At 34.2% G+C, this 12408-nt stretch overlaps 1 protein-coding gene across 12 annotated transcripts in view; it reads left to right on the top strand.

The window, feature by feature from the left end:
- Positions 1-12408, top strand: part of HERC4 (HECT and RLD domain containing E3 ubiquitin protein ligase 4) — a 136245-nt gene that overhangs the window by 21731 nt on the left and 102106 nt on the right. For 8 of the 12 annotated variants that reach the window (XM_007095769.3, XM_042960489.1, XM_042960490.1 and 5 more), the window contains 2 exons: positions 6128-6287; positions 7024-7065. In XM_007095769.3, coding sequence (XP_007095831.2) covers positions 6128-6287; positions 7024-7065 — 202 coding nt within the window. The remainder of the gene's footprint in view (positions 1-6127; positions 6288-7023; positions 7066-12408) is intronic. The other 4 variants (XM_042960492.1, XM_042960491.1, XM_007095772.3 and 1 more) reach the window with 1 other exon arrangement.

Here is a 12408-nt window from a genome sequence, read left to right as displayed (position 1 = left end):
ACCAGTTTGACAATAAACTTCATATATTGAAAAAAAAATATTTGCAACAAAATTCATTTGATGCAGTTTGTTTATGAATAAATGCTGAAATCAGATCTACATCCAGAGGTAATTGGGAGGAAATAGGTGATGTAGAAATTAAAATTGTCATTAGGTTGAATATTTTAATTGGTTTTCATAAGTCTAAAAATGACTATATTTGTATGTATGGAGCAAAGATAATGGCCTTTTCTTCCTTACTAAAATGCACCATTAGTTTTCAAAAATACTGCATTTTAACAATGTAAAGTATAAGAAGAACCAGAAGTAATAACGACCTGGCACCTATTAGGGATGTATTTAGAATATATCTGCTGTTAATATTTACAAGATAGATATGTTACGTGCCTCTAGTTCTTTATCTTTTCTGTTTTTGCTCCTGTCTCTGAGAAGTGTATTTTTTCTTTCCCAAGGCAATCTCCACCACTTATGTTTTTTTTTTTTGCCCTTTGATGCCTCCCAAAACTAAATGTTCTCGTGAGCCATCAATGCTGATATGAACAGTGTTACTTTTCTCAAACATTTTATGTGAACATTTTGAAGCATAAAAAGGGTGGAAAGAATAACATAATGACCAACAACACTTACCACATGTTTTATCTGTTTTACATATTTTTAAAGAGATAACATATTTTCTGGGCTATAATTGACTATAATGGTCATGTGGTGTTATTAAAACTCTTCCATCAAGTTTAGCATCATATGTTCATAATTCCAACATCTTGTAGTCCTTCTTTGTCAAAGGAATCAACTGTTTAATGGGCTTGCTTGGCAAATTTTTTTTTTGTTGTTGTTGTTGTTGTTGTTGTTGTTGTTGTTTTTGCATCTGTCCTCTTCCTTATATATTCATACTTAACTCTAGTTGAAGTGAATTTAATCCCCACTTACTCCTCCCTTTTCTGTGTTAATTTGGCCTTGAAAGCCAAATGTAACTTGGTGATTAAAAGTAGCACAGTACCTGGTACATAGTAAACAATAAATGTTACCTGTTGGGTTTGATATGACTTCTTTTTTTCTTCCCCCTCACACAGGGCATCGAGTTAGGCTTCTGGTGAATTTTTTGTTGTTGTTTTGCTAGGTTCATTTATTTTTCCTTCAGTCTTGCTTATTGACTCTCGTTTTGAGCATTCAGCCATCTAATTTCATTAGATGTAAAATGTCTCAGTATGCTATTGATCTGACTTTCTAGCAGACTAGGGGTTGGGGGTATGGTTGAGGCTATTCATTTTGATGAGCCATTGAGAAAAACTAAGTAATTAAAAAAATTCATACAGAGAAGCTATAGTTTTGTGTATTTGTTGTCTGAGAAGCCTGTATTTAATGCTATTCCCAGGACGTATAACTGTGTTATTCTGCTTCTTTAATAATGTATTTCTGAAGCAGTTATCCATTCTCAGAATAGTATCTCAGTAATTTGATGGCACTAAACTTCTGAAAGAACCAAGATTATTTGTCTTGAGTTGTTAGTATGTAGAAAAAAATTAAAGTAGGTCAGTTTTAAAATGAAAACATTGGTTTCAATACATGGCTTTAACTATTTTCTTTAATGTTCTATTTAATTTTTAAAGTTAAATTTTATTTTTTGTTTGGAATAGACAATATATTCACGTGGTTCAAAGATCAAGGTAATACAAATGCACATTGTGAAGTTTTGCTCTTACATCTGACTGCTGTATTTCCCCTCTACCTGCATCACCTACATATGTTTATTAGTTTCTTTAATCTTTTCAGATTTTCTTTATGTAGATATAAGCAAGTACGAATATATGTTCTTATTCTTACTTCTTACACAAAAAGTAGCAAATCATATAGTATTCCATACTTGATATTTTTTACTCTTTGCTCATATATCCTTGAGATCTTTCTATATCAGTATGTAGTTTCCTTATTATTATTATTTTTTTTTTGTAGAGCATAGTATTCCAGTGTGTAGATGGAATCCTTTGTTGATGGATACTTGGAATACTTCCAGTCTTATTATATACAGTGCTGCAAATACATATAAATATACATGTTCACACACGCGCACACATATACACACGTATTTGTATTTGTATTCTGTCATCCTGGGTTCTCCAGCTGGGGCCTAGACAAAAGGCAGATTGACAAGAGAAAAACAAAACAAGTTTATTAACACATGTATTACTCTTAGATATGGGAGCACTCAGTGATGAGTAACTTAGGGTTGATAGAACATGGGCTTACATAGTATCTTAAAAGAACAGTAAAGTTTTAGATAAGTAACAACAAAAATGACTGAGTTTCTGGGGTGGCAAATTGTGGGAAGATAAATAGATGGGTGGACTAATGGAAGTTAAGGGTTAGTTAGTAGTTATGTAGGTTTTCCTGGTGCCATCTCTGAGCTGATAGGGGTTTAGAGTTGTATCTGGTGATTAACTTCTGTCCTTCCTGGTACAGAGGGAAGAGGTGGGTACCTTTACAAATTTATGTCCTACTTTTAGGCATATGGGGAGAGGGCAGAGAGCTTTTCTTGTATGTATTTCTTCTTCATGTCCTTGAGCTCAAAAGAATCATGTGTCAAAGCAGCATATTCTGTTACCCTTCAGTACTTAGGTGTAATTTCCTGGAAATGGAATTTCTAGGTCCAGAAGGTAAATGCATAGGTTTTGTTAGGTATTGCCTCATTTCATCTCCATAAAGGTTGTTCTTTTTGTACTTCTATTATCAATATATGAGAATGCTTTTTTTCCCCAGCAGACTGTTAATCAAACTTTAGAATTTTTATGAAACATTTTGAGTTTTATTATAAACATTTTTTAAATTAATAAACTATCTTTTAGAGTGGTTTTAGGTTCATAGCAAAATTGAGCAGAAAGTACAGAGAGTTCCCATATACACCATCTCCACACAGCCAGTCTCCTCTACTATCCACAATGGTACCACAGTGGTACATTTATCACCATTAATAAACCTACGTTGACATCATCTGAAGTCTATGGTTTAATTAGAGTTTACTTTTTGTGTTGTATGACAATCTATGGGTTTTGACAAATGCATAATGACACATAGTATTGTATAGAATAGTAATGGTCATCATACACACTACCTTTATTTACTGCCCTAAAAATACTCTATGCTCTCCTTATTTATCTCTCCCTGCCCCCTAATCTGCAGCAACCACTAAACTTTTTACTGTCTCCAAAGTTTTGCCTTTTCCAGAAGGTTATGTATTTGGGATCATACATGTATTTGGAATCGGTATGTAGCCTTTTCAGATAGGTTTCTTAGTAATATGTGTTTAAGTTTCCTCCATGTCTGTATATGACTTGATAGCTTATTCCTTTGTATTGCTGAATAATATTCTATTATCTGGATGTACCACAGTTTATTTACCTATTAAAGGACATTTTTGGTTGCTTCCAAGTTTTAGCAATTATAAATAAAGATGCTGTAAACATCTATGTATGGATTTTTTTGTTAACCTAAGTTTTTAAATCCTTAGGGTGACTATCAAGGAGTGTGATTGCTGGATCATGTAAGAGTATGCTTTGTAAGAAATTGCCAACCTGTCTTCCAAAGTTGCTGTATCATTTTGCATGCCCACCAGCAGTTAATGAGAAGTTGTGTTGCTCTCTATCCTCTCCAGCATTTGATATTGTTAGTGTTTTGGATTTGGGCCATTTTACTATATGTATAGTAGTATCTCATTTTAATTTGTAATTCCCTGATGTCATAAAATGTCATAAGGAATATCCTTTCATAGGCTTACTTGCTATCTGTATATCTTCCTTGGTGAGGTATCTGTTTAGTTCTTTTGCCTATTTTTTAATTGGGTTGTTTTTCTTATTGTTGAGTTTTAAGAGTCTTCTATATATTTTGGATAATAGTCCTTTATTAGATGTATTCTTTGCAATTATTTTCTCCCATTCTGTGGGAGAATGTAAACATTTATGCTTGAAGGTTAACCCATGTGGAAGAATACAAAATTAGAAGTGTATGGTTTTATAAATTTTCTAAGTGAAGGTATTACTGGCTTCTCAATGTAGTTTTGAGAAATTTGCATTTCTCTTACCAATGTGAGCATCTTTTCATATGATTAAGGGCCATTTCTGTTTCTTTTTTTGTGAACTATCAGTTGACATCTTTTGTCCATTTTTCACTGAATTACTGGTCTTCCCCCCCACCCCCAACTAAGTCTTTAAAAATTGGGGAGATTATTTCTTTGAAGTGTGAATAAGGTGTTTCCCTGTTTTCCTTACTAGTCTTTTCACTTTGCTTTTAGTTAGTTTGTCTTGTTGTAAGAATTTTCTCAAATGGCTACATGGAATCTCTTCCTTTTTCTCAGCTCAGGATTTAGTGTTAAGTGTTACTGTCTTCTAGAATTCTTCCTGGTATCTTTTAAGGCTTTAATAAATATCTCATGTTCCCATGGTGCCTTTTGTGTATCTTTATCTTAGCATTTAATCACAATCCTTATCTCACCTGTTTTTCTATAGACTGTAAATTCTTTGAGGGCTAGGAATCTGTTTTAATCTCCTTGTGTCTCCAGTGTTTGGAGCATAAGAAGTATACAGTAAATACTAGTGTTTCGTATGAATGATTGTTTCTTCTTTGTTTCTTGAGTTTTTATGCCTTTGATTTTACGGCCATTGCTGTCTATTTAGTACTCTTCATTTGCTATTGAACCAACCGGTCTTATTCATTTGTCTTGTCATCTTGTCATTTTCTACTCTTTATTGTACTTCCTTTGAGGATTGTCTTGGAGAGACATTGACTTATTTCTGGGGCCTCTGAAAGAGAACAGATCTTTTGAGTATTTTACTTCTTTCTTCATAATTAAGATTTGTGATAATGTTTTGATGTAAACAAATGATGTCATACCTATAAGCCCTTTTCTTGATTTTTTTTTTTTTTTTTTGTGGGAGGTAGGAGACAGTGTGTTATATCTTGTTCTTTTTGTTTCTTGTTTTGTATGTTCCTACGATATAATTTCATAAAAACGTATACACAAAAATATATACAAAAAGCAAAAGGTTAGTATAACAAACTTCTACATACACCAGCTTCACGAGTTATTAACTCAGTACTTTAAGGTAAGTACTTTAACATATCATTAGAGTTGTAAAGATTCTAGAGGCTATATAATCTCCCACTCCAAAATGGCAGGGTAGTAATCCTAAACATTTGAATTTCTCTAAAGATAGGAATTTAAATGTTCTTGATGCAGTTAGTTTCTTTATTGAACAGTTGCTTTGGACAGTGAGCTAAAGTGTGCTTCAGAAGAAACCCTGATTGGTTCAGTTAACGACTCTTCAACATGAAGCTTAGGTTTATTGAAGACAAAAATTATATCTTTCTTATTACTAAGCTAAAAAAAAAAAGGTTCATCCTGAAAACATATGTAATAGTACTAGTAAAAAACTGGTAGACATTATGCATCCTAAGGAGACTAAGGAAACAATTTCACTTTCTTTACTGGTTTGTCAGTGGCTACTGACAGTCTTATGAAGGACCAATGCTTAAATTAATTTTTAGTTTAAAACTTGAACACATTTTAACCACATATGGATTTTTATATATTTGATGTTAAATGGCAGTCCATAACTGAAACCTATTTGTTATGGTTACATTGCCTTTCAAGTCCCTCCTCAGAATATCTAGTAGATGCATCATTTATGAGATCTGTAAAGAGGGTCCTTTTCTATCAGAAATTCCCAATTCAGATTATTTTATTAATTTCAGAATCACTCCATAGTAGTGTATGTCAATTATGATTTTATTATTAAGTAGTCCAGGATATTTAAATGATTCCCTTTTCAGCTGTTACTGGCAATGGCTTTGAATGAAGAGTAACTTTCTCAGTAGTTTTATAAACCTTAAACTTCTTCCCCAAAATGTTCAAGTCACTTAATATTTTGAATTGCTTATACCCTAGGATGTATATCTGTACTTACCACAATGAGAATTTTATGTGGCACATACTTGGTAAATTTTTCAGAATAACTAGTGTTACACTTAGTCTGTATTTTATCATTTTCTTAAGCTTTTTTGTACAAGATGAAGACTGTTTTATTCTCATTGGTAGTTCAAAACTAGAATGTAATATTTCTCTTCTTGATTTCTGTAGAGCAGGTTGTTGCCCTGGATGCCCAAAATATCGTAGCTGTTTCATGTGGAGAAGCTCATACATTAGCACTAAATGACAAAGGCCAGGTGTATGCTTGGGGTCTCGATTCTGATGGACAGCTTGGCCTGCTAGGATCAGAGGAATGTATCAGAGTACCCAGGTAACAAAGGTGACCAAAAAGAGGTCTTTAACAATCTTTTATAATAAATTTGTTATCTAAATTATTCTGTTTACTGAGGGCCTGTAAGAGTTGACATCTAATTATTTCTCCCTTTTGAGTTCTTAAGGAGTTTACTAGGTAGGTTCTTGCCTAAAATTTGGGCTAAGTGCTATTTTTTTTACATCATTTTCCCCTAAGTTATTTATGTTTGTAAAGAAAAGAGATGGGGAATATGTACTTTATTATAAATACTTTCTAAAATTTTTAAGTGGTTTAGGCTAATTTAAACTGCTGATTGTACCATCTTGAGTACCTCAGCTATTGAAATATTTATTAAATATTGGTTGGTTGCATGTTTCTTTGTCCTGTTTTTTTAGTCTTTATTGTTTTTATTGAATATAGAAGTCCCACATGCTTAGTATAAAGAATTCAGTCACTTTCCACTTTTTTACAAAGCAGTGGCTACAACTTATGTTAACCACTAATTCATCATAGGATTATTTCAAAATTAAAAAATAAATGCCTCAATAATGTTGTATTCTTAGAGATTTACATAGGGCATAGCCATTGTTTTAATATTAAACATTGTACGAGCATGAACATGTTTAGGTAAAAATACAGAGATTTAAAGAAAGTATCCAATTTGTTTTCAATACATAAATAATACATTAACTCACGCTTTGTTTTTAAATTATACAAATTCTTGCTTCCTTAAACTCTTGTTCTTTCTTCCTAGTAATAGTTATAGGGACAAAAGAGAACTCTCCAGTGAAACAAGGTATTAAACTAATTTTAGATTTATTCTAGGTAGCATTATTTTACACACATTTAGATATTTTGTTTATGAATTTAACATTGATAATGTTTGTTTTGGTTTAAGAAGTAAGAAATAACTTACTAGGATAAGAAAATGGAACATGGGAACTAATATATTTCAGAACAGAAACTTATTGTTAGAAATGAGTTTTTTTTTTTTAAGTAGGAAAGGTAGCTAGTTCCTTCAGTAAGCCTATAATCCCTTATGTGTATATGTTTATTGAAAAACCTAAAAGTATTTAAAATATTTGGTTTCTTCTACTTTATTAAAAGTGGGTTTTTAATTTTTTTATTTTTTGGTCTTTAACATTTTATAATTGTTCTAGTAGTGAACTGTCCTTTGAGACTTTTGGATACATCATATTCACATATTTTCTTGATTTACCTTGTAACTAAATTCCATAAAACTCCCCCAATTTCTTCCCTATTATTATTATTATTATTATTTTTTCATTCTTCTTCTTTGTCTTCTTCTCCTTCTTCTTTTAGTATTTGTTTATTTTTGAGAGAGAGATGGGGGGAGGGTCAGAGAGAGAGGGAGACACAGAATCTGAAGCAGTCCCCAGGCTCTGAGCTGTCAGCACAGAGCCAACACAAGGCCCGAACTCACAAACCACAAATTGGGAGATCATGACCTGAGCTGAAATCTCATGCTTAACCACCTGAGCTACCCAGGTGCTCCTCCCTTTATTTCTTCTGTTTTAACAATTAAATAACAAACACAACTTTCATTATGCTTTTAAACTCTTTTTTTTTTTTAATTTTTTTTTTTTAACGTTTTATTTATTTTTGAGACAGAGAGAGACACAGCATGAACGAGGGAGGGGCAGAGAGAGAGGGAGACACAGAATCGGAAGCAGGCTCCAGGCTCTGGGCCATCAGCCCAGAGCCTGACGCGGGGCTCGAACTCACGGACTGCGAGATCGCGACCTGAGCTGAAGTCGGACGCTTAAGCGGCTGAGCCACCCAGGCGCCCCTCATTATGCTTTTAATATCTCTTAATGATAGTGCTCTTTGGAGAAGCTTTTTTTTTTTCTTAAGCTAAATAAATTGAATTCTTTTAGTCATTTCAATTTAGATTTATTTCAGAAAATGGTAATTTGCAACCAAATGGCTATTGGCTAGGTAATAATACAAAGCATTCATAGAAACATAGTGACCTCACGTTTGTCATATCCTCTACTGCTTTTATTCCCTCCATAAATAATTGTTGTAGAATGGGATTTTTAACTTAAGATTTTAAGTTGTGTGTATTTAGGATTGAAAAGGGACTTACATGTTTGATTGTCTAAGTCAGCATTCTCAAAACCAAGATTTAGGTCCAAACTTTCTAATCTTTTTTATGTTTACTGGTTTCTTAAAATCATACTTGTATTTTTGTTGCTGTTCACTTCTCGTATAGGGGATTTCAGTCAGTAATCCGTAGATTCTTATTAAATGGAAAGAAAGGTAATTAAATATAGAATAGTTTATTATATGAGTTTATTTGAACAATGCCCTATAATAAATTATGTATTTGTGACTTTATTATTTTATGAACCTGGATAGGGACCTGAAAGAGATCTTTTGTGAGTCGTTTTGGTTTAAACTTTTATGTTTTTGTATTTGCTAAATATGTGTATTAATTTTAAGCTCTGTGTTAAGGCATTTTTCCTGTTCAACCTACTCAGTTTTCAACGGACTGATCTGATTTGTTATGATATATACAATTTTTACTGATATTTTCATGTGTGAAAGGGCAGTATTTTGTTTTGAGGCAATTCATGCTCAGAAGCTGAGTTTGTCTTTGCCAGCAATCTGTTTATCACAGGTTTACTGCAGGAATTTCACAAGCCAGTAGCATATGGGATAATGTCTGTTATTAAGCCAGTAAATAAATAACATACTCCAAACCAGTGATAGGTAAATCACACTATTGTTTCAAGCAAGAGGAGATGATAGTAATAAAGATCAAATTTAGCTGAGATATACATTCGTATGACTTGGTACTAGGGAGAGATGGCTTAGCCAACTGAGAGCTGATGTCCTCCTGCCAGCACAAATATAAAAGTCCTGTTTTAGAGCACCTTGCTAGGGAAGGATGCACCTAGCATGTGTTGACGGGTGAGGGGATCTTTTTCCCAGGGATGCTGCTTGGTTTTTTTTTTTTTTACCACTGAGGTTTAAAAAGTCTCCTTTACTATGGGGGCGCCTGGGTGGCTCAGTCAGTTAAGCATCTGGCTCTTGGTTTCAACTCAGGTCATGATCTCCCAGTTCATGGGTTCAAGGCCTGCATTGGGCTCTGCACTGACAGTGTGGATGGAGCCTGCTTGGGATTCTCTCTCTCCCTCTCTTTCCCTCCCTCTCTCAGTGTCCCTCCCTGCTCATGTTCGGTCTCTCTCTCTCAAAATAAATAAACTAAAAAGAAAGTCTCCTTTACTATGGCTGGAGCTAATTGCTCTAAGGTCCTTGGAGAACTGCTTAGATCAGCAAAGAGTAGCCTTGCCAAGACCTAAGACTCTGCAATAATCCTCACAAACTCTCAGTATTTATAGTCTAAATGTTCTCTTGCTATAGTTTTTCTTGATAAGCCCCCAGTGGGGCTGGCCTCTCAGCAGCTAAGCCACTGAGTTCATCCATAGCAGATGAGATGATGACATCCTGACACAACTTCATCTTTATATCACAACAACTTTACTCTTAAGAACAGTTTCATTTTTGTCATAAATAGGTTTGAAATCAAAGCAATATACGACATAGTAGAAATACATTTTTGTGAAAGACTGCCAGTGATTTTTTTTCTTTTTAAATTTTGATACCAAATCATTTTTATTTTATTTTATTTATTTTATTTTTTCTGGGAGCCAAATCATTTTTAGCTGCAAGGCCTTTTCTGTATGCTTAGAGGTATCAGCCAGCTTCATAAATTTCTCATTCATCTTGAATAAAACGTATAGAAGATCGGTGAAAACTGTATGTAAATAGATTTTTAAAAATTAGTGTTTATAATTAAAAAAAATTTTTTTTAATGTTTATTTATTTTTGAGACAGAGAGAGCATGAATGGGGGAGGGTCAGAGAGAGAGGGAGACACAGAATTGGAAGCAGGCTCCAGGCCCTGAGCTGTCAGCACAGTGCCTGACGCGGGGCTCGAACTCACGGACCGTTAGATCATGACCTGAGCCGAAGTCGGACGCTTAACCGACTGAAGCCACCCAGGCACCCCCAAAATTAGTGTTTGTAATTTTTATAAGAATGATCAGAAAAATGATGATTCACATTAGGCTGTACTTCCTTGAGAACAAAATCCACTTTTATGCTAGTAGATAAGAATATTTAAATAAAGCAACACTTTAAGATGAAAGAATGTAAAATTAATAATAGATTACATTTGGAATTTATACGACTTCAATGATCTTTTCCTACTTCTAATTTTATTTTGTTTTGAAATCACTACTTCTTGGGGAAAGACTAAAATTCTTCAATACCAATGCTGGTCTCTGATTTCTGCCTAGTTATTTTTTTTTATGTAGGACATATGTTATTGCCTTTATAAAAACGTTTTAAGCCTGATTTTACTATCTGTTAGTTTGGTATGAGTGGAAATACATATTTTTCCACACAACCTTTAGAAACATAATTGTAGGCCATAAAGTTGTAGTGTATTTTTAAAAGTTCTGTTTCTTGGACATACGCAATAAAAAGTATGACAGGGTGGTATAATATGATCCTTGTGAAAACAGCGGTTTCTGGATTATAGAAACTAATTAAAGATGTTTGACTTATCAGCTTGGTCAAAAGTAAAATTTATTTTCTTTATTTCACTCAATTTTAAACATATTTAAATTTTAGATTAAAAAGAATTTTTTTTAATGTTTATTTATTTTTGAGACAGAGAGAGACAGAGCATGAATGGGGGAGGGTCAGAGAGAGGGAGACACAGAATCCGAAACAGGCTCTAGGCTCTGAGCTGTCAGCACAGAGCCCAACACGGGGCTCTAACTCAGAGACTACGAGATCATGACCTGAGCCGAAGTCGGCCGCTTAACCGACTGAGCCACCCAGGCGCCCCAGAAAAAGTATTTTTTAATGGTAGAGCTAGGTTGATTGTTAGCGTAAATTTTTTTTTAATGTTTCTTTTCTTTTTAAAAAAAAATTTTTTTTTACATTTATTTATTTTTGAGAAACAGAGTGAGACAAAGTGTGAGTGGGGCAGGGGCAGAGAGAGAAGGAGACACAGAATCTGCAGCAGGCTCCAGGCTCTGAACAAGAGGTCAGCACAGAGCCTGATGTGGGGCTCAAACCCACAAACTGTGAAATCATGACCTGAGCTGAAGTCGGGCGCTCAGCCGACTGAGCCACTCAGGCGCCCCTTTAATGTTTATTTTTGAGAGAGTGAGTGAGTACATGAGAGCAGGAGAGGAGGAGAGAGAGAGGGAGACAGAGGATCCAAAGTGGGCTCCTGTGCTGACAGCAGAGAGCCCCATGTGGGACTCGAACTCACGAATCTTGAGATCATGACCTGAGCTGAAATTGGATGCTTAACTGAGTCATCCAGGCACCCCATAAACAATAATGCCGCAGTACAGTGCAGTACAGTATCTTTCCTTGTCACTGTTGCAGACATGGCCAAAGAAATTAACATTTATGTTGTATACCAAGCCTTATAATAATTTTGGAAATGCGGAAGTCACCAAGTATAAATTGCTATGCAAATTTAGAAGTTTGGGGGCAGACTTTATGAATGGTTTACTACTACAGCCTCAAAGACTTTGCAAACTCATTTATCCTTTATCAGTGTATTCATTACACACTTTTTGCCAGGCACTGTGGTAAGCGCTGGGAATTCTATGGATATAAGACACATAATTTGCCTTTACAGAGCTTATTGTTTAGCAGAGTACACTAGTAATAATTAAATGAATAGTACACTAGTAATTAACAGTGATAAATGCTGTGAAGGAAGAAAACATAAGGTGCTATGAGAGTGTAATATTTGAAATATTTTATTTGGACTCGGTACCTGGAACAGGTTTTTAAAAACAGTTAATACATTTTAAAAAATACTTCATATAGTTCACTGGTCAGTGTATCATGTGCCTGATATTCAAAAACAGTAAAAGTGAATGTTCAATAACTTCAGCACAGTTGCACAAATCCATTTATTTTTTATTTCTGTTTTTGCATTGCTAGTGTTTGATTTTGCTAATTGCAGAAAAATGGCATTTTGCTACATTTGAAAATCTGAAGGTGCATTGGATCCTGCTAACCTACTGGATTTTGCTAATTTAGAGCAGTGCAGCCCTCAGGTTTTGTAGTTAAGAACA

Source organism: Panthera tigris, chromosome D2, assembly GCF_018350195.1.
Source record: "Panthera tigris isolate Pti1 chromosome D2, P.tigris_Pti1_mat1.1, whole genome shotgun sequence".
NCBI lineage: Eukaryota > Metazoa > Chordata > Mammalia > Carnivora > Felidae > Panthera > Panthera tigris.
The sequence above is the reverse complement of the archived record's forward strand: the minus strand, read 5'-3'. Positions and strand labels throughout refer to the sequence as shown.